This window comes from Saccoglossus kowalevskii, chromosome 19 (assembly GCF_978046115.1).
Source record: "Saccoglossus kowalevskii chromosome 19, keSacKowa6.1, whole genome shotgun sequence".
NCBI lineage: Eukaryota > Metazoa > Hemichordata > Enteropneusta > Harrimaniidae > Saccoglossus > Saccoglossus kowalevskii.
In genome coordinates, this window is record NC_140659.1 from 18,823,447 (window position 1) to 18,850,432 (window position 26,986).

General features: G+C 34.2%; 1 protein-coding gene and 2 long non-coding RNA genes across 4 annotated transcripts; 1 reads left to right on the forward strand and 2 right to left on the reverse strand.

Moving 5' to 3' along the window:
* Window positions 1–2,973: 2,973 nt before the first annotated feature.
* Window positions 2,974–25,829, reverse strand: LOC100375144 (bifunctional 3'-phosphoadenosine 5'-phosphosulfate synthase-like). Of its 2 annotated transcripts, none has more exons than XM_085494016.1 (12): window positions 25,676–25,829; window positions 10,000–10,108; window positions 9,020–9,255; window positions 8,520–8,658; window positions 7,518–7,636; window positions 6,891–7,004; window positions 6,392–6,503; window positions 5,702–5,907; window positions 4,809–5,070; window positions 4,392–4,534; window positions 4,061–4,186; window positions 2,974–3,868 (listed from the first exon to the last, which is right to left on the reverse strand). In XM_085494016.1, the coding sequence occupies exons 1-12, from the start codon at window positions 25,718–25,720 to the stop codon at window positions 3,626–3,628; spliced, it is 1,854 nt and encodes a 617-aa protein (XP_085350142.1). In that variant the 5' UTR covers window positions 25,721–25,829; the 3' UTR covers window positions 2,974–3,625. The 2 variants fall into 2 exon arrangements, with proteins under 2 accessions (XP_085350142.1, XP_002738925.1); XM_002738879.4 differs by lacking the exon at window positions 25,676–25,829 and adding an exon at window positions 13,027–13,197.
* Window positions 14,314–23,309, forward strand: LOC144359843 (uncharacterized). Its single transcript, XR_013422080.1, has 2 exons — window positions 14,314–14,450; window positions 22,850–23,309. It is a non-coding gene; the product is annotated as an uncharacterized LOC144359843 (long non-coding RNA).
* On the reverse strand, window positions 23,809–24,610 carry LOC146730602 (uncharacterized). The gene is made up of 2 exons (XR_014927480.1): window positions 24,470–24,610; window positions 23,809–23,981 (listed from the first exon to the last, which is right to left on the reverse strand). It is a non-coding gene; the product is annotated as an uncharacterized LOC146730602 (long non-coding RNA).
* Window positions 25,830–26,986: the final 1,157 nt, after the last annotated feature.

Here is a 26,986-nt window from a genome sequence, read left to right on the forward strand (position 1 = left end):
TTTATCAAAATGCTTTTTCGAGGCGTCAGTTTTATCTCTACTGTTTATAGTAAAACATTTTATCTGATAAACATATATCCACAAATTAGACAGACTGAAGTTCTCCTCTCACTAAATAATGTTCACAAGTAGTTTTGTCATATATCGGTGTGTGTGATATATACATAAAAATACATGAAAATATGTTTAGATGGGGGTTACAAATATTTTCATTTTTTCTAAAGGGGGCATCCTCTTTTACTAAATGAATAATGAGGGGGTCCTAGGAATAATAAATGGTCATTCCCTAACTAAACATTTTCCGTTCACTGCGAGATCCCGCGTTATGCGTGAAATTGAATGTAAAAATAGGTCATAGCGTCGTGATGACGATATACCGGTACATATTTGCTGAAGTACTGTGGAATACTTTATTTTAAAGCTATTTTTTGCTGAAGGAATGATTCAGTGAATTTCATATAATATTCAGCGAATGTACCTTTTTCCTATATTTTACATTCGAATCGTCGAAAATCAGTGAAAATAAATTTCATACAAAACACCCAAAATAATCTTTTCAGCGAAAATATTAATCCAGCTAAAATAAAGTATTTTACAGTAAGTGTATGTCAGTGCAGTGTTGACATTGAAAATCAATGTTTATCAACACAAATGTTGCACATGCACAGCGTGACGACTACCGCCCTTTATTTAGTGTTCGTTACACGTCGTCGCTAGAGGGCACCTATCAAGCAAATCAATTAATTACAATACTGAGGTGTGGTGTATGGTAATCTTTTCATGAGAAATAATTAATCTCTTCTCTTCATAAAAACAGTAAAATCCATCAAGTTTTGAATGGTACATGACTGACATGTGTCTGCTTCTTTCTTATTTGGTGGTCACTAAGACATGGCCAAACAAAGTCAGTCATTTATTTAGGACAAGTACTTACCACACAACGTGTCTTTACAGGTTGTTTCTATCTCGACTAGGTACATCATTTGTATGGGGACATTGATAGCGGTTACTTATTGATAACCTATTGAAAGCTATAAACATGTTCAAAATATGAATATACTATGCCGTGAAAGACAAGTCTTGATGGAGATTCAAGTTTTTGGAAAACAGTTATTTTACCAAAAATAACAAAAACATTGACTAAAATTAACAATTCTGAGACAGAATTATCCAAATGACATTTGCTGTATGTGAGAAACATACAGCTAACGGTTTTTAAAAAGAAGTCGAAAATGTTCACAATGACGGACAAAACAAAAAAATATAGTAATTTTGATAAATCATTGTCCTAAGTGACATTTCAAGCAATAGCTCTTTTGTCGCTAACATAGAAGAAAATAGTACAGGTAGAATCGAAAAACATACAGCTTTCCTGGACTTTGTTGATAGCGTGGCCTAAAGGGAAAATAAATATAAATAAAGGAAAAAATGGCGAATGCTATTTTTATGAAGACGAGATGTAAAGTAGTCACTAAGCAACCAAACGACAGTCACAACTGTGAGCCCCACTAGATAAATTTACAACCTGATCTGTACATCGATGTTGAAACACGCACAAAAAAATTTTTAGCTCAATTTTCAACGAACAAATCATTCATGTCTCGTCTTCGTGAGTTTTCAATGAAATCAGTCAAATCACATCTTGGATATAAAGGTTAACTTCAGTCTTATTTATCTACGAAGTTTCAATACAATCGTACTACTCGTATGTAAACAAAATGGCCTTGAGTGGGATGTCTTTATCAGAATGCAGAACAAGATGACATGCATACCTGTCCAATTGATGTATTTGTGCAAAGTCTGCATTAAATTGGTTCATATATGTTGGAGATAAGAGATGACACAGACAGTGCTGGACTAATTTCGGAATGAGGTCTTATGTTTTGGATCCTGTCCGTCTGTGTGCTTGTCTATCACCATTTCTCGAACATGCCCGTACCGAAGTTGGTACAAAGACAATTCAGATAGAAAACAAATTGATGTACCCCATTTACATAAGCACATCAATTTGTTTTCAATTTTCTTAACCTTCAAACAACTGCCATCTAAATGTGTTTTCCCAAAACAACAAAAATCGTCACCTGAACATGTCAATTTCATTCAAACTTGACATCACCTATGGTGGGTTACTGACACATGTCATTTTTTTTCGTGATTTGATTTAAAATGACAACTGGCGATCATTTTTGTCCAAAAAAAACTCCAAAATAAATATTTAATGTTATCAATTATTTCTCAGGCATGCGAAGGCTGAATTCTATCAAATTTGGCATCAACATCACTCATGGTGGGTCAGCGACGCACACGTTTGTTTGTTTCACAGCTACAAGTAAATAATGACATGAATGATGTCTTTAATTCAAACATGGTGGTTGGTAGCTACTCCTCCAGTTACTGTTGACTTGTTTCAAAATTATCTCAAAATTTTTGAAAATGTGGCACCAATCTTTTGACGGGGAAAAAACATGGCCGTCAAAGGATTAATAAAACGATTTTGTAACATAAATTCTGATTGGCTGCTGTACACTGGTGGTCATAATAAAAGTGATTGCAGCCTTTATATCAGAAATAACCAAAAAGTGAATAATCACTGATTGAAATAACTTTTTTTACAAACAAGAACAGTACAATATGGTAGTAATAACAGTCAAGACAGTTTTTTGCATTGACGATTTTATTTTCCTATTTGATCCTGGCACGATATTAACACAACAACTGGTTCTTGTTAAATCCAGCATTCTTGTACAATTATGTCAATATTATTAAGTGTTCAGTATCCCCCAAAACACCAAATATGCTTACCAAAAAATTGAGTATGCATTAAAATTTTCAAAACTAGCTTTTTACACATGATTAAAAGTGAACAGTTGAAATCTAGCACAACCCATGTACCAAGCGAAAGGATTGCGAGTTACTATTATTCACAAATAGCCCAGTATATAAAATATCTAGTTTTAAATGGTTGATATTCGATCAAGAATTCCACTACACACTGGTGGGTCTTACTTGTACAGAAATTGTTACTGGGATGCGAATACAATTATTGATTCCAATATAGTGGGGGTAAAAATGGAAACTTTTCATAATAATAATCAGCAAGTGTTTGGGTATGTTTGAGTAAATCGAATTAATTGCTACTGTTGCAAGGATCAAAGAACATTTTTTTCCACCAGCTCCTGAAGCCTGAATTGTCATGTTTTGAGGCACAGCCTGCATTACAAGTTTGAAAAAAATTGCGCTTTCGCTAAAGTCAAATAGTTAGGAAACAAAAAAAAAGTTTTAAAACTCTGATTTTCTCTCTTTTTTACACCCGTTTTACATCCGTATACCACTGATGAAAGCGGCAACATGATTACATTTTGTTTAAGTAAAGCATGAGAAAAATATATACGATGAAAGAAATTAAAAATTAACAAAAGATAAAAATTAAATTGAAATAAAATATTGATGGTAATGCGTTATTATGCAGTGAGGAAAGCACAGTAGATAACCATGGCAACAATGTCAGTGTAAATCTAGAAACCGAATGTCTTTTTCAAGGGTGATGAGTTCCTATCATGGCAAATCTGGTTTTTACTCCATTCTTAACAACACCCTTTCAACTTTGAATGATTGAACGACGATATTAATTCTGAGCAATACTCTGGTAGTATTCCACCAAGACATCCCATGCCTTTTTACCCATAAATCCATCTGGTGGTTGGATGCTTTCACGGGCCATTTTCCTCATCCGTGTACCAGAGATGAAGAGGAAGTCTTCTTTGCGTTCAGGATCGAAGAAGTCCATCTTTCCTTTGGTTTTGTTGTATGCAGCTACACGGAATGGAATGATTTCTAGCTGTGTAAGACCTGGTGCCATTGTCAGAACCTATTTAAAAAATAATATTCAGAATTACGGCACAGAACAAACACTGATCAGGTGTACTAAAATCTTCGCTCCTGGAACGTTATCTTTTTTGTACATGGTCTCTAATCGCCTCTATTAATCCTTGTGATCTTATTTCCTGTGTATGCAATAACTGATTTTGTTCATAGTTGATATAAATAGTTCTGTACTTACTCTTCGTCCGTGCGAATGGTCGTAGAGATCTTTGCCGCCGTCTGGGTGTGGCATACCAGCTGGGTCACGTCCCACAATGTAGAAGTTTGTACCGGCAGCCATTCGAGCTTTACAGTGCCATTGTACCTGCAAGGGGAATTCAGACAAGGTTCATAGGATGAGAACTTTTTAGTTCATAGAAGAGCCGACAATTGTCTGTGTCATATCGTACAAATTTAAATTTCTGAATATTTCAGGAAATATTGTAGATTTTTATGAGTTTAATTTTGTGGGTGTCACTTATCTGTGAAAAACCCAGTTTAATTTGATGAAGACTGTATACTGTACTTACCTCTGTGGGGCCAGCGTAATGCATGGGGGATGGGAAAATAGCTAAAACTGTAGATTCTGGATCTAATACACCATCTTCCATGACTGCATGATGTTGCTTCATACGGGTATCTAAAGGCACATCATCATCCTTTGTCCAGCCACCTATAAAAAAGGAATAATAACAATAGGAATAGCTAAACGGGAATATTCAAAAATGAGTGAGTGAGCCCTCTACAGGCAATCTACAACATTTACTTTGTTTGTGAAGTAAATTCTACAACATACTACATATAGTAATCACAAGCCAGGTTTGGGAGAATATACATATCTTTTGGTAAAAATAAATATTCACAAGCAAGAAGTTGAAGAATTAATATTGTCAGATAATTTATGTAAATTTACTAAATAATATGCACAAATTAGAAGCAAATCTTACCAAGTGGATGAAGCAAGAGAACAGGTTTCTTGTAACCTCTTTCTAACAGTCTGCGTTTTGTATCTTGCATCAACAAAGCATGTCCATTGTGTACGGGATTTCTCAGCTGGAATGCAAACACTGCATCGGCCTCCATTTCACGGAACTTAGCACGAAGTTCATTGGGTGTTTTGCGGTACTCGTCAAGGCCGTCATTCCACTTGATTCTCTCCAATGTTTCCAAATCTCCTCCAACTAACCAATCACCACTGTCCATGACCATCTAAAACAATAATACATTCATTACTATGGCAATCATGAACAATTCAAAAACTTCTTTTGTTTCACGGTTTAATAAATTTCTTTAGCAGAGCACAGTATACAACAAGATAGGCATTGTGAATTATTTTTGAAATTTATTTTTGCTGTAAACGATGAACTGATTTTGTTGTGTTTATTTTGACTGATTTGTCAAAAAGAGTAATTCACTGGATTTTAAATATTCACAGAAAACAAATATCTGGATGAAGTTCTGATTAAATCCTAATCTACTTTTTCAACAGAAATACTCAAGTCACGTTCAGATCAGGCGTTTGGAATCAGATTGGTGATAAATTATACTTAAGACTTCTGATAAGCTCGGTATAAGTTCAGAGGTCACCAACACAACTCAGCAGCTCCAAAACATAAAACGACTCCAATTTGGAATGCACCATTTTTTTCATATTGACACTGTCAGACCTTTTGGGCAGAATATCTTTCTCATTCGCTGGCTAGGTAATGCGTTTTTTTTTGTGTTTTTTTTTCAGCTAGACCTCCATCTGTATCCACAGTGCATTACTATGTAAAGCATATTTTTTTCTGCCATCCCACCAATTAAAAACAATGGTTCCTAATTTCTAATTTCTTCTTACCTTGATGTATGGATGTCCCTTATTTGCTGTACCCCATGTCCTGGAACACCTTTCTTCCTTATTGTGTGCATAGAATTCAGGTGACCTCAAAATAGCATATCGTTTGCCTTCGTACATCAATGCAATGGCCGGTTGATTTTCTAATCTTTCTTTGTTTTCTGTTGTCAATGGAAGCACAATCGGCAATGACTGATTGATCACACCACCTGAAATTAAATAATTAATAATCATGAAAATCAAAGAGTATATAACTTTTACATATGGTACGTTGTTTTTAACAAAATATCTTTTTAATAATTTTGATTATTGAGCACGTACCCAACATGAATTTATGAAAATTTGCAACAATGTTGGAAAATTCAAGACCTTGACTACTTTGAATAATTGAAAAGAAATTACTATTCATTGGCGTAGCCTAATTGACATCGAAATCACACTTTCATATTTGCTAATGATGAACTGTAAAATACTTTATTTTAGCTAGAAATAATTTTCGCTGAAAAGACTTTTTGGGTGTTTTGTATGGAATTTATTTTCACTGATTTCTGATGAATTTAATGTAAAATACAGGGGAAAAAGGTATGTTTGCTGGTTTTTATTCTCACTGAATCATTCCTTCAGTGAAAATAGCAAAAATTAATTCCAAGCAAAAGTAAAGTATTTTACAGTAAGCAGGTAGTGAATACATACCATCTAAGAGAGTATTAAAGTGTAAACTTTGTAGATATTCTCTCTCTCTCATGAATCCAGTCAACGGTGATGCCCAGCCTTCAGCTAGAACTTGAGTCCATTGCAGATCAAGCTAAAGTAAAATAAAATACTCCCATTGAATGACTGTCATAGAGATAAAATTACTAAAAATTTGATTTGCAGAACCGGTAAATTGAAGTATGTCTCTAAAAATTTTTCTACAATAATTATTGACAGAAATGAAATTCGTGATGTAATTAACATCTGTTCTACAAGCAGTTAAATTAATTTAATCAATCAGTGCTTAAAATTAACACTATCTGTATTGGCAACATAAATCTAATTTAAATATCAAATGAATTTGACACAAAAAAAACATAAAAATCATGAAAATTTTACGAGCACTTTTTGAGTCGTTGCTAACACCGTTTTTTTCTTGCTTGTGATCAAATTCTTAATAGGAATTTCTCACAGTTTAACCACTTGCAGTAATTCTTACCTTGGTTATTTCCAATGCTGGTAAAGATGCAATTTCTTTCTGAGCCAATTCAATTCCAGTAGGCGGCACAAAGAGTTCTTTGACAGAGTCCATGGCAGAGAGTGGAAGAATATTCTGTAACAAAAAATAAAAGCAATGATTAGATAGAAAGAAAAAAAAAATAGAAAAGACTTCTCTGGTGTGCAGAATTGTTCTAAATAAATTTTATAGATATTTAATTTTAGTTTTTGTTGGCATGTCAAACAATAAAACAAAACAACACATTTCTTAAGCGGGGGAGTCGTCATCTAAGCATACATCAGGTGGCCATAGCATTTCATTGTTTACAAAAAAGCGTCTATTCATAAGCCAGACTTGCTTGCTTTTATTTTCAGCCATCAAAAACATCCTTTCTAACTGTCTGATCAAATTGCTTGCATAAATTATCCACTTGAAGCTCTCAAGTGATGATAATTTTGAGTGCGCCCTACTCGAAAACAAACAAAGGTTCTGACTGGTTGTTGGATCGAGCAGTATCCTCAAAAAACAAAGGTTCTGATTGGTTGTTGGATCAAGCAGTATCCTCAGAAAAAAAGCTTTTGATTGGTTGTTGGATCAAGTAGTATCCTCAGTGGTAGATCAACTTACTCTTTCTTGTAGTAATTGCAAAACTTGATTGACTGCTTCATCAATAGTACATTCGCCGCCCTTAATGGTCAAGTCAGCATTTGCGGGTTCTTCATAAGCCTGGTCAATACCAGTGAAACCTGAAATATACAAACACAACATGTGGTTAGGCATATTTCACTGTTATTTTATTTTGATTCACAAACTGTTGAATCGTGGCTTCGGTCGTACAAAATGAAAGACGGTGACCAGATCTCATCATGCAGATTGCACTACAATCAGCATATTTCACAAATTTTTGTTTGCAATCATGATTATAGTTAATATAACATTAGTGTACTTGTTGGGCAATTACAGTGATTGCAAAGCCCTACATAAGCAAACTAACTGCCATATGCAGACATACATGTTTGAAATCAGAATTTTGGCATTTTAGGGAAGCATTCAGAAGGGGCAATTAGACAACTTACTCATATTTATGGAAAAAAAACTGCCCAAAAAAAATGACCAAATGTCTGAAGGGTCCCATACTTCCAATGCTTGGACCTTTTTAGCGTCATGATACCCGCGGTTCTAGTTCTGATCAGAACACCTACGATACATGAAATAAGGTCAAACCAGTCTACACCGAACACTGACAGGAACGAGGCAATTTTCCAGTCTCAGGTGAACTAGGCCAACCTCACCATATCATAGCCAATAACAATACGTTGTATTTCCAGACAAAGCAAGTACAAATCTTGGACTCTGGCCAAAGCAAAAAGCAGAGAAACTTGGACAAATGAAGATGTATTGTGAACTAAACAGGACAAAGTAATAGCCATTTTACTTATCATTCATGTATTAAACGTCGCTATTATTAAAATATTGATTATTTGGTGTATCTATTTCTGATAACATATCTTCTACTATAAAGAACACATAGGTCAGTCACAAAGACGCTTTCATAACAAAATTCCATCAGCCACAAAACAAAACAGTTACTATTGTCACAAGAGCAAGGTTCTGAAGGTCAAAGGTTACCTTTAATCATGCCAGCTCTGGCTTTCTTGTACAGTCCTTTCACATCTCTCTGTTCACACACTTCTAGAGGCGTATCCACGAAAATCTCAAAGAAGGGGAGCCCCGATTCTTGGTGGATTTTGCGAGCACTCTGACGATCCTATAAAACAAGAAAAACTTCAGTTCTAAGTTCTAAACGAAAATTATACAGTATATATTACTGGTGGGTGCGATGATTTCTTCATGTAATTGAGAGAACTGTCTTTTTCTTTTCTTTTTTTCAGTTTTAGATATTTTTCTAGTATATTTTTGTTAATTTTGGAATTTTCCAATTGCCTACAAGTTTTAATTAACATTTTTTGAAAAATATAAATGGGAAACAAAAGTACATTACCAACACTAATAAACCAGCAGTGGCATGTTTCAGTTCCAAGGATTGATAGTTACCCTTATTCATAGTATTATGAACCTACCATTGCTTTGACAACACATGTGACAAATCAGTGTGAAAAAATACTTACCTTTCTGAAGGGACTGATGAAGGCAGTGAGACACACAATACCTCCATCGGCAAACAGTTTGGCAACTTCACCTACACGGCGAATGTTTTCTTCACGGTCGTCAGGCGAGAAACCCAGATTCTTATTAAGACCATGACGCAAATTGTCACCGTCCAAGGCGTATGTTGGTATTCCCTTAGAACAGAGATAATCCTCCAACGCAAAGCTAACAGTGGTTTTGCCAGCACCAGACAAACCTTAAACAAAATTAAGACACAGTTCAATGGAATGGACGATTCAAACAAAGAATTTTTCAGTGTTTTGTATGTAATTTTTTTTCCACTGATTTTTGACGAGTTGAATGTAAAATATAGGGAAAATGGTATATTCGCTGGATTTTATTTTCACTGAATCACTTCTTCAGTAACATCGAAAATTCCAAACAAAGATTTTACAGTAGGTGACAAAGAGTAATAGATACTATCAAAAAAAATGTTTTATTTTAAATTGACATATTTGATTTTTGCAGGTAGTTGTGTAAAGCCTCTGGTATTGGAGACAAATAGAACATATTTATGCCTGCCACGTTGTCATTGTAACAAAAAAGTGACACATGTACAAGTGACATTGCTACAGCTGGTGCAGTACATATTAAAACAAAACTAGTGGAATATTAAAATAGTAAATATTTGACAATGAGACAGTTGTTACACCATGACACATACTATATGCTAAAAAACAACCTACCACCAACTTTAAAATTTTTTTTTTTTATTTAAAATGTTGATCAGCAATAAATACTGTAAATGTCAAAAACCTCATTGTAAGAAGATACTTTATTTTAGATTAATTACATCTTGAATTAGCAAAATATTAAAAAAATCATAATTTATAAACTTATAGTCAATCAATACATTAATCCCATTTGTTAGTAACATTATTAGTAACAATCATGGAAATGTTATAGCGCCGATCAATAGTACAGTAAATGTTATTCTTACCTGTAAACCATATGGTACAACCTCTAAATCCTCCACGCTGGCCTAAAACTTGACCTCTCTTTGCACGAGATACATGATGGGTCTGTTCAGTTACGTTGGTGGCATGGTGCTAAAAAAAGATAAATTATAAATAAGATTAAGATTTAGTTTTGTGTGGATACTGCACTACATTTGAAAGTGTTAAAAACTTGATTTCATTTTTGTTCCTGTTTCCATGATGCACTGCATGTAGGGACTGTGTCAAAAGTTCATCAAACTTGTGAGAACTCTGTAGCACATCGTGGCTATAAATTTACAAAATTTTACTTTTTTTTGTTTTACAGTACAACACATTCTGCCACATGGAACTGTGGGAAATCAGTGATGGCGTTGATTGTTATTTGAAGTATAGTGCACGGTTGATGAACCAGGGAGAGTCCATTTTAAGAGTGTAATCGCTACAAACGCCAGGCTATAGTGTGACTGAAGTTAGCTAAACGACAGAACACAATAGCAAATAACCTACAGAATACAGCTACAAAGATTATTGACAAAAAGGAATACTGATGAACCAAAGCAAATGTCTATTAGTTTTCAAGCCTGTTTATAATATCAATTGTGGAATACTATTTAATTCCATGAATGGATTTCATTTAGTTTGACTTAAAATGCGGAATAATATTGAAATTTAAGTTAAAGATACAACATCAACAATATGATATTGGAACTGATGAAGGCATGATTGTATACACGACAATAGATTCTAACTGCTTTTTGATCACTTGACTAAGATTATTGTACACTTTACAAACACTGATAAAGAAACCAGACATATCTACTAAAATTAGAGCCCTTAAAATAACTATACGTCTAATAATACATAACTCAACACGTAACTGACTATTCCCAAAAAGTGCAAAAGTCACCACCAGATATATTTTTCTACTTATTTGTACTCCCACAGTTTAACAGTACCCAGGGCAGTATATATTATCGCAGACTGCTGCTGCTTAATGTATTTTATCAGTAAGATTGTATCTAAAAATGTATACGTGTACCAGTTTTAACAGTTTGGGTTCTGCCTATGTCAAACAATCTGTGCATGGAAATTGCCTGAATACCCACTTAACAAATACATTTCGTTCTCGCAACCTCGCCTTTCTTACTTTTAAACAATTGTCCATTCTTTCGTTTATGGGACCATGACTGTGAAGATTCAATTGAAAGTCAAAGACAATGGGGGAGAAGACTGATGATGTGGTTAGTACAATAGGGGCAAGCATCTCAAAATACAAAACAGTTCTAGTCAACTGCATTTTAAGGTTCTACACACCCAGACATGCATGGGCAAATACAAGCATGAAGGAGACATGTTTAAAGAGACAAAAAGTCAGAGTTTATCTTTGGCTCAGATAAAAATTGCTACACAAACATTGAAATCCTCTAATACAAGAGAGTACTCATAACAAACTTTTCCCACCGACAAATCCGCAAAAGTTAAACCCAATTAAATGCTTGATATAGTGAAAATTTACAATACTGAATTCTCTATACCACATTTTTATTAACATACAGATCAGATCCCGAGAAGAAGTAATTTTTTAGTTACAACAGAAGCATGAAGGTGAAACAAAATGCACCTACTTCTCAGTACCCAGTGCATTTATAGAACTGCAGATAATTGAAGAAATATGGGGTATAGTAATTAATACTAAGAAATAGCATCTGTGAAGTGGCCCACTTTTACACCAAGTACCTTGGTCCGGTTTTTAAATTATTTTACGATGTGGCATGACTTGCACAATCACATTGTTTACTATCATGTCCAGATCTTTACTGCATACTAGGCCAGGGTACATGATAGTTGAGTATCATCACTACCAGGGAGTTAAAATCACAGGTGAAGTCAAGTCGTTAAATTTCGTTTAGTTTTTAAACTCCCTCTCCGTCACTTTCAATGAATTCAGATAAATGTCCCAGACAGAGCAGGGTAAAACTGCTACAAGGCTCTCTACAAATTAATTGTAGACTTTGGGAAAAAAAAAAAAAAAATTTGCATTGCTAATTACACATCACGAAACTTGTTACAGCATGAAGTTGTATTTTGCTTATAGTTATATATAGGTAATTATATTTATTCAAATTCAGAATACTATTCTTCCTATTTACTGTAAAATACTTTATTTTAGCTGGATTATTGGGTGTTTTGTATGGAATTTATTTTCACTGATTTCTGACAAGTTGAATGTAAAATATAGAAGCAAGGGTATATTCGTTGGATTTTATTTTCACACCGAGTCATTCCTTCAGCAAAAATATAGAAAATTAATTCCAAGCGAAATAAAGTATTTTACAGTAGTCAAAATTTTGGGCTTACACATGTACATATCAAATACTCATGTGACAGTTTATTACTGAGCTGACTGAAAACTAATCTAGTTTTGCTGTGGCCAGTTGAATATTGGCGACTGGTGACATGCTGGAATGTAATTTGACAGGCACCAGATAAACAGTGATTCTACTGTTATTTAAATTATAACACGAGTTAATTTCAATCTCAATGTCAAAGACACGTATCTGTCGCATATTAAGTATAGAACAAATGCAAAAAAAGACATGACAAATTTTATCATACTATAATACATGCAAACTGGTGTACAAGAATATAACATTTCCAGAGCAAAAACACAATTACCTCTTATAGTACAGATTAGGCTGTAATCTAAAACAACATAGCTTGTATACAACTATTATCATACAAACAAGAAAAGGGACAGAGTTGCAGAAGCAATGCTTACTAGCATATAGATCATGGAGTTTTGTCAGTATATAAACAGAGTAGTCAATCTGGTAAACCATTCCAAAGCTAAGTATAGAAACTTAATCACGACATTTTGACGATCGTGATTGTTCAGTGCTAAAGTATTGTCTCGCCCAAACAGATTTGGTCCTGTTGGGCGTACATCACGTTACACACCTTGCATTAGTGTTGTCACAAGCCTGTGACAGAATTTAACACCAAAAGTCAACATGTAAGTTTTAACCCACCTTAAAAGTCGATCGCATGCCATATGGATCTGGTCCAACATTTTTTGGTACGGGTGCGCATTCAGGATCAGTCATGGTGAAAAAAATGAAAAATTTGGGACAGATTCACAGATGTCAGACACTAGGCTTCAGGACCTGGTCGAATGAATGGTGTGACGAGGACTGTGGATATTATATAGCTGGCTACGTGGACTAATCATTAACATAACAATATGCATACACATGGTGGCAATATGCAAATGAGAAGATTTGTATTTGACATCACAAAGGGTCAAAAGGTAGAGTCTATTTTTTATTAGGGGTGGAACCTATCACTGCGAGGGTCATTTTCTGATTTCTTGCCTTGTACATAGACAATATGAAATTGTTATAAAACATATGTACAGGAATGAGTCAACATTCCTAGTTAATACATCTACATCTATGAATTAACCAACTATTTGAGGCTTTTGAAATGTGTTAATGGTGATCATCATTTGAGAAAAACAAAACAATATATTATCAATAATTTTTATATATTTGTTATAACTTTTTTTTATTGAAAACAATCTGCGTCATTCAGACGAGCTAACACAACAAAACAGTTGAATCAAACGCTTTCATCCATGTCAATGAAATCAAACGTGCATGAAGTTCGCTATCAGTAACACGTAACAAATTATAAAAAAATTATTGACAACAATAAATTAGTAATACGCATATAATTGCATTTATTGATAAGAAGGAAATGACGAAGGCATTTAATCTGTCCAACCTGTTGCCTTTGGTGACGTCACAACTGCTGTTACAGCATAAACAGTTTACACTTTTTTCGTGTTTCCATATTGGGTATATTGAATCAATTGAAATAAAACAATGAAGTTATGCGTGAATGAAAAAAGACTGACATGCGTACAAGGAGTGAAATTGAGTAACGAGAAATGTAGTGGCTTTTATGTCTACTTCGATTCTGTTAAAGCGGTGAACAACTTGGAAAATCAGTGAAATTATGTAATTCAGTAGAATCAGTGATGTTTGAATTAAATGAAAACAAAATATTTGTTCAGATTTATTTGGCTTAGAACAATTCACATTAGCGGGAAAAATAATTAGACAAAACATCAAAAAAAAATCACAGCTATAAAAAGTTGGATAGAAGGAGTACATGAAATAGAAAACATCCCTACGATGAAATAGTTCCAACCCAGAGTAATCTGTAAGTATAGTACTTTGTAACCAATAAAATCATATCAGTCCTGGTAGGAAGATGAACACTCATAAATCAAAGAAAGAAAGCTTGTACAGGTACCCTAACCTAAGGTCAGTACACTAGGCCATAGTACAGGCCAAAATGACCAGTCACTTGTACCCTAGATGAAGTACAGTACTGTCAAAAGTATGGTCAAGCGGACAGATGGACTATGAACAGGCTTGATTGGTACACGGTAAGTTATGTACATTAATTTCATTTTCACACATCAGCCATAATTTGCAATAATAATTTTTTTTTGCTTTAGTACATTATTTAATATAATCTAGGATGCAACTAAAATTTTACTAAAAAGCATATGAGAATTATAACACCATAGCTAAATTGAGATACATCTAAACTAAAGATGAAGCCATACTTGTGCCACAAATACCTTGTGGTGCTTTATCGGTCATTTACTTAGGAGAGTATTAACTTTGTCAGGAAAACAACTGGTTAGTATAGGTTTAAATATGGAATACAAGCAGGTGTCAGTTCTACAAGACTGATCACAGTCAAACATGTGACAGAGTTTAGTAGATATACAATAATTTATGGTACAATAACTGATGCGAAAGAACATCCTAAGATAAAAGACTATGAAAGTATGCTATGTTTAATTTAATTTCTGGAATTCTGGTACTCTTTTTTTTTTTTTTTGGTACTGCTGAGTGTGCAGTCGACCACGAGCGTTGAACCTACAGCCTCTATGATCTGGTTCATCAATCAAAAGTTATGGAGTAGATGCAAAAGAATACTGTGCGTTTATTTGCATGAAACAACAAACTTAAAATTCGTAGTAAACAACTTTTACTTTATGGCAAGTTAACCAAGGGTCATAAGATCAATACACCCATAACAAAAAACTCCTGGGTCCTTGAAATTTATAACCAACTACATTTGTTGTACATTACTCAACTGATTTCTTATTTTGACAGAAGAGCTTTGCAGATATGCAAATTCTTATAGGCCAATTAAAACAAATGAAGCAAACTTGAACAATAAATTAATCTAAGTTACCTTCGCTCTGGCATGAATTTTAGTGGCTGATGGTTAGTGCCATGCGCCACAATCTTTTTTTATATCTTGTTGTTGATTATTCTTATCACATGTCTTTACTTAGTATACATTGCCAGATATGGTGTAAATTTCCATTGAAGCACGTTTTTCAAACTTAATTGTGAGTAATTACCAGAAAGTCAATCGTTACAAAATCTATGTTGTCAACTGGTTTGATACTAGTCACTGAAAATCTTGATTTAACTGGTGATAAATAATGACCTTTGTAATGAAATCTACTTCAGGACTAGGACAATATGGGTGATCCATCAGAGTTTTGCTGTGACCTTAGACTTAGTGTACTTGTTTCGAGTATGTCTCATTATTATTGGATGTGGTCCAAAATGAGTCCCTATGTCAATAAAAACATGTTAATGGTGTCAAATTGATCCAGGGAACTACTCTTTACACTCCTTGTCATAATTACAGGACAGTGGTTACAGTGTTGCATCTTGAGTCCTATTGCGATCCACACAAAATTTTGTTCCTCATTTACCAATGATGCTCACCCCACAGCCATTTAATAATTTATCATAATTATGGATGTCTATTTGCCGTCGTGGATAATCAAACAAACTAAGCCAATTTGTCATAATTATCATAATTAGTTCACTAAACTAAGCAATTATTTTTGTGAATTTCGTAATTAGTTAAAATGCAACAATTGTCAAATTTATAACAGCAATGCATTTTTTTTTTTTGAGGTTGAGGTAAAATGATACTACCAGTATTTTCTTACAACTGTACATGAATGAGCAGTTGTCATTGTTTACAAAATGGTTTACAAATAGCTTGCAGGGTTTTTTCCCCAGATCATTACAAAATAGGAGTAGAGATGTTAACAATGACTACTGAAAGTTAGCAAGCAGTTATCAAGGCAACAGTGAGTTAGTTGTCCATGTTTCTATCATTAAATTTATCGTCACCACTAGAACTAATGTAGTTTTGATCATAGCTGTTTTAATGACAAGGGTTGGAAGGAAAAATAAAAAAAGATACATACATATATATACAAAAATTTAAACAAAATAATTTTAGAAAACATTTAAAATTTTAACTGTATTATCAACATTTGGTAGATTCCATTGAATCGTCAACAGCATAGAAAAAGCAAACTGATAATTACTTGACCAAGTTCATACAGACGTTGGCGGCCACGTGCCGCTGTTGGTGCTGTGACTTAAGTAGCATTCAAGTAGGATGGAGCATTGTCCATTCTGGGGGTTTAGGTGTTGAATGCAGTAAGCAGTTAAAACAAAGTGACTGCTTGAGTTTGTAAAAAATACATTCAATTTTTGCTTTTTACATTCTTTTCAATTTATCGTTTCTTTACCATTTGCTTAGTATTCGTTCTTGCATTTGACAACTCTGTAGCCAGCTGTGTGTAGCTGTACAAAACACACTGTTTAGTACCATGGCAAAAATAAACATTTTTAAATTTTTTTTATTTAATTTTGACTTTTTTCGTTTTGTGGACAACCCTAACCCGTCTAGTTTATTTTCTAAAATACAACGCAATTATTTTTTCTGTTTTTTTTTGTGAATAAACACATTGCATTTTATGGCTGCGAATATTATATGCAAATGTAGGCAAATTAATATGCAGAGTTATGCAAATTAAGCTGTCCGCTAACCATTTTGGGTTGTACACGCATGAAAATGCAAGGGTATTTTAAACTGTGGGTTTATTGAAGCCCATGTTGCTTTTTAACAGAATTGTCACATTTGCTCTATTAGAAAAAATGCATATAAACTGTTTAACCAAAAAAACGCATTTGTTGTATACTGATCTATTGAAAATATTGCCGATTTTCACCATGACCTTTCACCTTTGTCATTTACGTAAACCCATAAACTACCTATCTAGTAAATCTGTATTACTGTAAAATACTTTATTCTTGCTTGGACCATGGAAGGTACTAACGGAAGGAGCCACGACGCTATTGTTTTAGCTTTACCCCATGATCATTTGTCAGAGTTTGTTCACAAACATTGTTCTTGTTAGCTTTTAGCACCTTCGTACAATGGGTTATGCTAATCTCGAACATTCAGCAATATTCAGAGCATGTTCGGAAGCGATAGTCGTACCTCGCATGCACAATATTGAAAATGGCGAACTTTAATGGAAAATTGTCAGATATAACATTGATTGAAGAAACTCTGATGAAATATCGTGAATTTTGTAATGGTAATGGGAGTTAATCAATGATTGCTTGTGACGATTGCATTATTCAATGGTACCATTGTCAGTGCGTGGGTTTGGCGCCCGAAACTGTCGAAATTTTTGACCACCGGACATTGGCGAACACCAACAGAAAAGAGAGTATCGAAAGAAGAGCATGCCTAGACACTTTCTCTGTGATAATATTTCTTAGGAGTCCTTAGGAATTGTTGTATGCACTCGAAATCTTGTGCTAGTTACAGTTGCTAATATTTAAAACATGGGAAATTTGTGAAGTCAAACGTTCATCTGTTGAATTTCCGATTGTGAAATACGTATTTTGACCTTTTACACCTAAACAAACCCAGTGCGCATGTGTGATAACCGCAGTTTCATAATACGCATATATTTTATAGTCACATTAAAAAAATGGCGGGGTTGTATCATACTCCGCTAACTCGTTACTTGTGTAAACAATCGCAAACTATCATGGACATCAAAGATGAGCTAGACAATGTCCTTATCAGGATTAATTTGGGTTGAAACAAAAGGAAATAAGCCAGTTAAGAGGCTTAAGTGGCCACTTGATTGGTGTCGTGGCTCCTTCCGTTAGTACCTTCCATGCTTGGACTTAATTTTTGCTATTTTCGCTGAAGGAATGATTCTGTGAAAATAAAATCCTGTGAATACACCTTTTATTTAACTTATGTTTTACATTCAACTTGTCAAAAATCAGTGAAAATAAATTCCATATACTGTGGAATACTTTATTTTCGCTGGAATTAATTTTCGCTGAAAAGGCTTTTTGGGCGTTTTGTATGGAATTTATTTTCACTGATTTTTGATGAGTTTAATGTGAAAGATAGGAAAAAAAGTATATTCGCTGGATTTTATTTTCACTGAATCATTCCTTCAGCGAAAATAGCGAAAATAAGTTCCAAGCGAAAATAAAGTATTCTACAGTAAAACACCCAAAAAGTCTTTTCAGCTAAAATAAAGTTTTTACAGTACCTACAGGGGTTTTGTTAAGAGCCGGTCGCCGGCCATATGGCCTGCTATAAGCCCAAATTGGCAGTCTACTCTCTGCCTTCTTGACTGCCTACGCTGGTCTCGCTGCAGCGCTTCACACTGCCTTTTTATTAATTTTAGGGTATGTTGTTACAGGATGATGGTCTACTGTTAAATGCATTTGTGAAGCCCCTGACCTATATACACATGTTTATCTTCAAAAACTGTCATAATATTATGCATTATAAATCTGACAGCAAGAATATAAACTAAAATGATGCATAATGAAATGCAATTTACCTTGTCATATCAATATGGGGCACAAGTATTTTTTTTAAGGGGGTACAGACTGTAAACCAAGTTTTATAAAATCAAAAACATTGGTAGTAGTAAATATTATATTGTTGTATTAAATAATGGGATTGAATAACATTGACTAGTACTCCACAAAATTCACTTATCACAAATTAAAGTTTTGAATAATTAAACTATCACATGGTTAAAATTTCTCATTTATTTTTAAAGTTCCATGGATGACCTTTTTGTTTGGATCTGGGTCACTGAAGCAAACAAACAACACCCTCAACAAACAAAAATCAGTTCTTAAGGCTGCCTAAACCTAAAAATTAAAAAAAATTAAATTACATACAATGAAAATTTGAAAACTTTTCAACATGCATATTAGATCTACAATTCACAAATCTATCAGATACTGGGATAGTCCCTCAGGAAAACAACTTGCCCTACCTGGGGTATCAAGAATGCAAGATTCCTTAAGATAAAGCTCCTTAAGTCACCGGTTTCTTTTATATTCCATTGATCAGCTCCTACTCCATCGAGAAAAAAATTCCACAATGAACTTTGACCTTCTGCACGTGAAATCATGAATATTAAGCAGTGTGGGGAATTTCCTCATGTCTGATGGAATCTCCCACTATGATATGCACATGCTGACCAGCGAGAGTGAATATGACTTTATGACAACATTAAAACAAATCAGACAAAAACTGGGATTGTAAAATACATATTAATTAGCGAATTGCTGAACTCAAGTGTAGTTGTATCATTTATGATTACTGATTTATAAAACTAACAAACAAGACAATCGTTTGCATTGTACAATTAACCATTTTATTGAGCATGTTAAATCACAATTGCAAATAATATGCAAATGTATGCAAATTATTATGTTAATTTTTATTGCTGCAGTAGTTTTTGGACCAACAGTTAATTTTGCCAATTTATTCAAAATACACAGGCAATTAATTAAGTAAAACTAATTAGCAGTTCTTTTTGTCATTAATATTATTTATACTAAAAAAAATACTGTACAAAATGAATGTCACAAAATAAAGAAGTTAGGAAAGCACAGAAAGTACAATGCATAGAATGAAATACAATGGTCTACAAGTTCTTTTGAAATTAGTCTAATGTTTATTTCTATCCTAGCATGGAAGACCTTTATAGTATCATTGTAATAATAAATAGTATTTGATTTACGATATTAACAAGTATGAAGATACACCGATTGAACAAGTGCATGTTGAACGTTTTTCTGGCAGAAAAAAAAAATAGTATAATGGGTTGGCAGTGTTTTATTTGTATAACAATGCATAAAATGACCCAATTCAGCCAAGACTCTTGACACCCTGTATACTAGTATATTCAACATAAACACTTGGGGGCAGCTTATGTAAATAAGGCAGTGAACATGCAGATAAGTGCAGACACAGTGCCAGGTAAAGTCCTACAAGAAGCATCGCGGGGGAAAAATCACGGTGGTATGGCTATTGAAATTCCAGGTGCTAACTAGCTGTCTATTTAGGTGTATAAGGAAACACAGAAAGCCTGCTTATAAACAAATAAAAAAGGGTAGTTTTTTTTCCCATCACTGTTGCATAACTGATTGACGAGAGTTTACTAATTAAGGATTTTTACTTTATTTCTGTCCTCAAATCCAAATAGGTTTTTAAGAAAATCTTGACTAACGTTTAAATCATTATAAATTCGTTATAAATTTGACATACAACTATTACTATTATAGTAATAGTTATAAATTGCCGAAAAATGGACAGGTTTTTGATTTTGTAGCAGTGAAATATGCAGGGTGAACACTATGTTGTTGCAATGTGTTGTTTGATATGGGTATTTTAGGTTCAAAGTCCGAAGCAGAGCAGAGGTTAATAATCTGTCAAAACTACCAAATATTTCAGTTTTCATCTTATGTTGAATATATTCATGTAATTGTTCATACAGCCGCATTTTAAAGGCAATGTCTAGCATTAGTATAATATCATCTTAGCTATATTAAACAAGCAGCCTCTCGGCTGAGATAGCTCCGCTGTTAGCGATGCACATTTCAATTAAAGAACAGAAGATATCATTAGAAAATGAACAAGATGCATAGTATCAATGCAATGGGACTTGCTGTTTTCAACAAGAATTCGAAAATATCATTTTTCAACATAAATGATTGTGGTTTTTAACAAGAAAAAAATATCACTTTTTACCAAAAATGACAAAAATATTCACCAAAATTAGAGAATTAAAGATATCATTACAAAATGAACAAATCTGTGAGAGGTCCACATGTAGTACCTATATATGTAATATCAAAGCAATTGGACTTGCGGTTTTCAACAAGAAGTCGAAAATATCACTTTTTACCAAAAATGACAAAAATATTCACCAAAATTAGAGAATTGAAGATATGATCATGAAATGAACAAATCTGAGAGAGGTCTACCCAAGGTACATATACACCAAGTATCAAAGCATTCAGGCTTGTAGTTTTCAAGTAGAAGTCGAAAAAGTAAAACATTGACATGGACGACGACGGACAATCACTCATATGATAAGCTCCGCTCGACAAAGTCGACAGCGGAGCTAAAAAAATCACTCATTTTAAAAATTTGCACACTGTCCTCTATTGGCAAAAGTGGGAAAGGTATTCAAATGAGGGCGCTATATCATGTAGGAATCACCTGACAGAGTGGGGAAAAAATTAATATAAAATTTATTAAGATTACAAATTATATAAATATTTTAATAATCGTGAACAGGTTTGACTCACTCTGATTCTTATAAACACCACATAGCAAATATTTTAGAATGGTACCCAAATCATTTGAAATTCAAAATTTTATTGTCAGTACTCAGTGTCAGTAGCAACAGCTTGTGATGACTAAATTATTGTTTGATTGAAAGGTACAATGTAAACTAAGAGAATGTCAGTATTGTGTACTACAAAAATAATCATGGATATATCAATACGGTAATAACAGTTCAACTCTTTCATATCCAATGATTACGTCACAAGTGCATTTCAAGGACAATTGTTGTTTGCCACTGTCAGCATTGTTGAAACAGAAGCCTTCTCTCCAGTCTGATGTGATGTCACCATGGCTTATTTTTCTGGGGGGGGGGGGGTAATATAATAGATAATTATGTAGACAAGACAGGAATTTTAATAATCCAGAGGGACAGTGAGTTGACCTTCTCAGTGGAAGTGTCATATGGCAGTGGCTATAGGTAATGAATAGCACCATTTTGTAATCATAAAATGCTGGGACAGATTCTGTTATTTTATATATAAAGTGCTCATTACATATGACAATTGTTTGTAAAATGCATTTTTCATAGAAAAGGGGCATAAACAACTGAGTATTAGGGTTAGGGTACATTGAATAACCATTCTCATGTAGCTTCTTCTATTAACAAAATATTATTATATTACTTTTATTTTGATTGACAACATTCACTAGTGAAGTAACCTTTGATATCAAGCTAAATTTACATTACAAAAGATTGGACTAAAAAACGCATTACCCCGGTACTTTGCACACCCCAAACATATATATACATGTCTATGTATTTTAGCATTTCAGTATAAAATGGCATTCTCAAAAAAATTAGCATAACAGGAGGTAAAATAAAGACATTCAGGTTTTTTTGTGTGCATGGATGAAAAAAATAATGTGTTAATCCAAAAAAAAAGCATTGTCTTGTTTTTGACTGGTCCTGGCAATGTTTGGGGTATCCCGACATAGCTAGGATCACGGTTTTTTAGTAACCGTGCTAGGATGTACAGGGGTGTGATGCAACATACTAGTATTATAGTAAAAAGTCAGTGTGGGGTACAGAAAGGTGTAAAGGGTGTGTCAGCGGTCTTAAATTACAAAGACAAAGCAGCCAATTAAATGAGGGAATCATGTTGTGCAATATCTTAATCCTCCAATTGTTTTTGTAATCTAGACCACCCACAAACTTAGAGCAAATAAACTAACAATCATGATCAGAAAGGATTAGAATTGTCTTTCTATCATTTTGAAAATGGATTAATTGTTTCAAATTTATTTATTTTCTAGGGGTGTATTATCTAACCACAGCACTTTGATGGCATTCTAGAGGTGTCAATAGAAGACCTGAGAACAATTCATGATCATGTAAACAAAAGATGAATCCCAACTTCCATTGGGTGTACCTGCAATGCTAATTCACACCTTATACTTGCATGCAAATTACAAATCAATCAAGACAAGTCACATTCTGAAAGATCAAACTATGTAACATGTGGTGGCAACTATTACAACTATTGATTGGTGTTCAGCTTTTGTCAGTTGTAGCAGCTTGGGAAATTTGAACACATCATTGTTCAGAATATCACCTTATATTTGTATGCAGAAACGGATAAATTTAGTTAGACAACAACTGATCTGAATGACGCACGAAGCTCAATGAGAAGGAAAGCTGTTGCTGCTGTTCAGCCATAATGTGTACTTATAGGATTAATTTTTGGTGCTTTACAAAAAAATGCTTTACATGCAATTTTTCAAACGTAGCAATTATTTTATGAAAAACATCTTTACAACAGATCTGAGACTGGAAATTAATTGCCCAAAAAGTGAGATTTTTCAGCTTTTTCAAGTCAACAAGCTAAAAAATATTGTGTTGTACTGTAGTCTAGCTGTGGATCTATAATTCTACTTATGTCCATTCTTGTCCAATCTGATTAAAATCTGATGTAGTGTACGGGCTTTAATTATTTTGGCTATAAACTTATTTTAATTTTATTTTTTATTACTTTTGTTATTAATGCCATTTTATTTCATTATTTTACTTTGATTTTGATTTTGTGATTTTTTTTAATTCTGCCCTACCTACATCTGATCCGACGCCTATGTAAGTCCCGTTCAAATCTCGCGTAAGTAACAGCCAATCACAGCCCCCCTTTTATACAGGCTGTCGGTTGCTTACTTTTCAGTGTATACGGGCAATCTTTCTGTACATTATATTTTGCCCACTTGAATAAACCATTAATAGAAAATTGCTAGTATATTTTTATTTGCAAAAGAAATTCCACAGCATTTTACAATTTTTGTCATTACATTGAATATTTGTTCACTTCCAACAAATGTGTACACTTCCAGATACATCTTCGCCAGCCAAGGTTCGTTCATTCAGTCATCGCTTCAATTTTACATCACTGAGCATAAGTATCTAGAATGGAAGCAAAAAATAAGTAAATCGTAATGATTAGAACACTGTAAACAGCTATAGTAAACAATGCAAACTGATTTTAAATTGTATAACGGTCACCGGCCCACGGCATCGACGCAGAAAATTGGAGCAAACATATATTTCCTGATCAATTGCGATGTGTTCCAAATAAAAAATATTTTATTCCAGTCCAAATCAGCTCAATTACTTTAATAAAGAGTTATTGTATAATGTACAAAATGTTGATACAATTTGATGAATTTTTACAGCTTCAATACCGTAGACGATTTTGGCCCGATCGTCAACAAAACATCACCCGTCTCCAGGGCAGGCGACTGGAAAAAGACACTGGTGTTCGGTCGAACCGGTGGAAACAAAATCGTCACTCCCAGAATAACTATGCGAAATAACGATCTAAAGTCGAACCATTCGAGCCACAATATTAACATAAAAATGACTTTCGTTGCATTTGACAATGATAAACTTACCGAAAAGCCGTGTTATTCACGGTCGCTAACGTCGGTATAATCCGCCATTTTATTTGAGTGTGTTTGCCACCTGACTCTGCCCGGTGACGTCATCATGTGCGCTATAGAAGGAGGTCTGTGATTCGTTGACTAAAATCGTCGATAGTGGGTCTCGTTGAAATCTCGTTACATAGGCATCGGCTCAGATGTAGGTAGGGCGGAATTAAAAAAATCATCAAAATCAAAGTAAAATAATAAAATAAAATAAAAGGGCATTAATAACAAATATAATGAAAAATAAAATTAAAATAAGTTTATAGCCAAAATAATTAAAGCCCGTACACTACATCAGATTTTAATCAGATTGATTCTTGTCATTTACAGCTCTTAATTTTGCAAAATTTGCATGTCGGCACTTTATACGATTTTTTGCACCGCAAAATTATGAACAAATTATGAATTGAAAAGACCTAAATCTAGCAGAATAAGACCCACAAATGATGAGAATATGCACAATTATGTACGATAAATCCACATGTAACTGTAGTCTAGTATGTGTGATTTCTGATTTTAAATCCACATGAACCTATTTTTTTGTTTCGTTTTAAACATTTCGCAAGTTTTATTGTCATTCCCTTGAAAGTACAACTGCCAAGTGCATAACTGAACATTCAGAGATGTTGCTAAAAAGCAGAATGTAGGGGGGGGGGGAAACATTTTCTCGAACAGCAATCAAACCTTGGATGGAATTACTAGACATTTAATTACAAAAAATGTTTATACCTAACCAGATTATTGTCAGTCCACTAGACTGGCGTAAAACTAAAGCTACACTCCAGACATAGACACTGTCTGAATTTAAATGTACAAAGAATACACGTTGATCGATCGTAACGTTATAGTGAAAATACTGTTCATGGTAAATGCTACATCATGGTGCGAGTGGGACGGTCGGCATGGCTACTGTCTACCACGTCGCGTGGATTGTCTTTTGAAATTGTACTCTGGTAAGCAAAGATTTTCGTGATCAAACTTACGTGCACTGTTTCGATTTTAATGAAAATCAAACGTGAGCGGAAAAGTACCAAGTCTAAAATCTCTGACATGTAGGCACAGCGTGACAATTCAATATCAGTTTCAACAAAATTTTCCACACAAAACACACGTTGTCGGCTATGAATGTGGTATGGCATATAATTATTTAAAACATAAATTATTGAAACTTACGTCCAATCCATCGTTGATGTCTATTGTGGATTTGTCTCCAGACATGTTGATTTTCGGGATATAACAGAATTCTGGCGGACTGTAGCGTTGGAAAACCTCTTCTTGCTACGACTGAGCAATAAGTGAGCGAGTGCTTGGATGTGCAATCTATTCTCACTTAGGGAAACCAATTCACTCACCCACAGTTCTTTGCGCTTTGAAGTGTATTCATAGAGCAGGCTAGGGAGCCTTTTCGAGAGGAATAAAGCTCAAACGTTATTTGCAGGTCTGGTTACGTATTATTATGCAAATTGTCTTTTGTTAATAAATGAAGCTTCCTGGCTTCATCAAGCAGAGAGTTAGTTACAAAACAAAATTAGAAGCTCTAGAACACAATTATAAGAGACCAGTATTATTATTTGTCTATCAAATATTTCATCATTTACAGGCAATCAGATCTAGTTAGTTACCACATGGAACTAAAACGGTGTTTTTATTTCCATTGTTACTGAAAGCATAGAGCTTTTTTAGCTGCATTCCGAAAGCTACACGTGGAGCCATGAAACTAATGTAAAATAAACAATGACTTCCAGAATTAGGAAAGATCTGGTTTTGTTTTTATCGACGCTCAACGTACAAATTGTAAAAAAATATTCCGTTCTCCGAGGTATAAGCCCCCCCCCCACTCCCTATATTTAGGGGGGGCCTATGCTTGTTCCCTTATTTTTTGACCCCCCTATCTAGGGAAAAGAAAAAAATTTACCCCCCCCCCTTTCACGGGCTTTTCCGATGAATTTCACCCCCTATCTAGGGAACTTTTCAGTCTAGAACTCCTTTTAAACCCCCCTTTTTTGTATATCTCGGGAAGTGTTTTGAAATACACCCCCTATTTTGAGAATCTCGGGAAAACAAGCAAAAAATACCCCCTTTTCTACGATTTTCTCGGGAAAATGTTCCCGAGACAGATCGTCAAAAAGTACCCTCTTTCCCGAAAAAATGGGAACGCGCATGCGGCGCCCTATGGATCCTGAGTGGGGGGGGGTATAAGGTTACAGTTGTGATTGAGATTCTGACCCTAAGGTGGCGTTAATCGCGTTATTTTCTAGTTATACATTTTGGGACGATAATCATTGCTGTAATCTTAAAAGTTTTCAGATACTGTTTCCTTGTAATTCATAATTTACTTGCTGGGCATGGATTTTGAAAATCTATACAACGAACGATTACTAGAAAGATGCCCGAACTTGAAGTTGTCGCCGGTAACTTCTGAATAGGAAACGGAATGATAACATCTGTTCAAAGTGAACAAATACTGTTGTTTACTTGAATCAT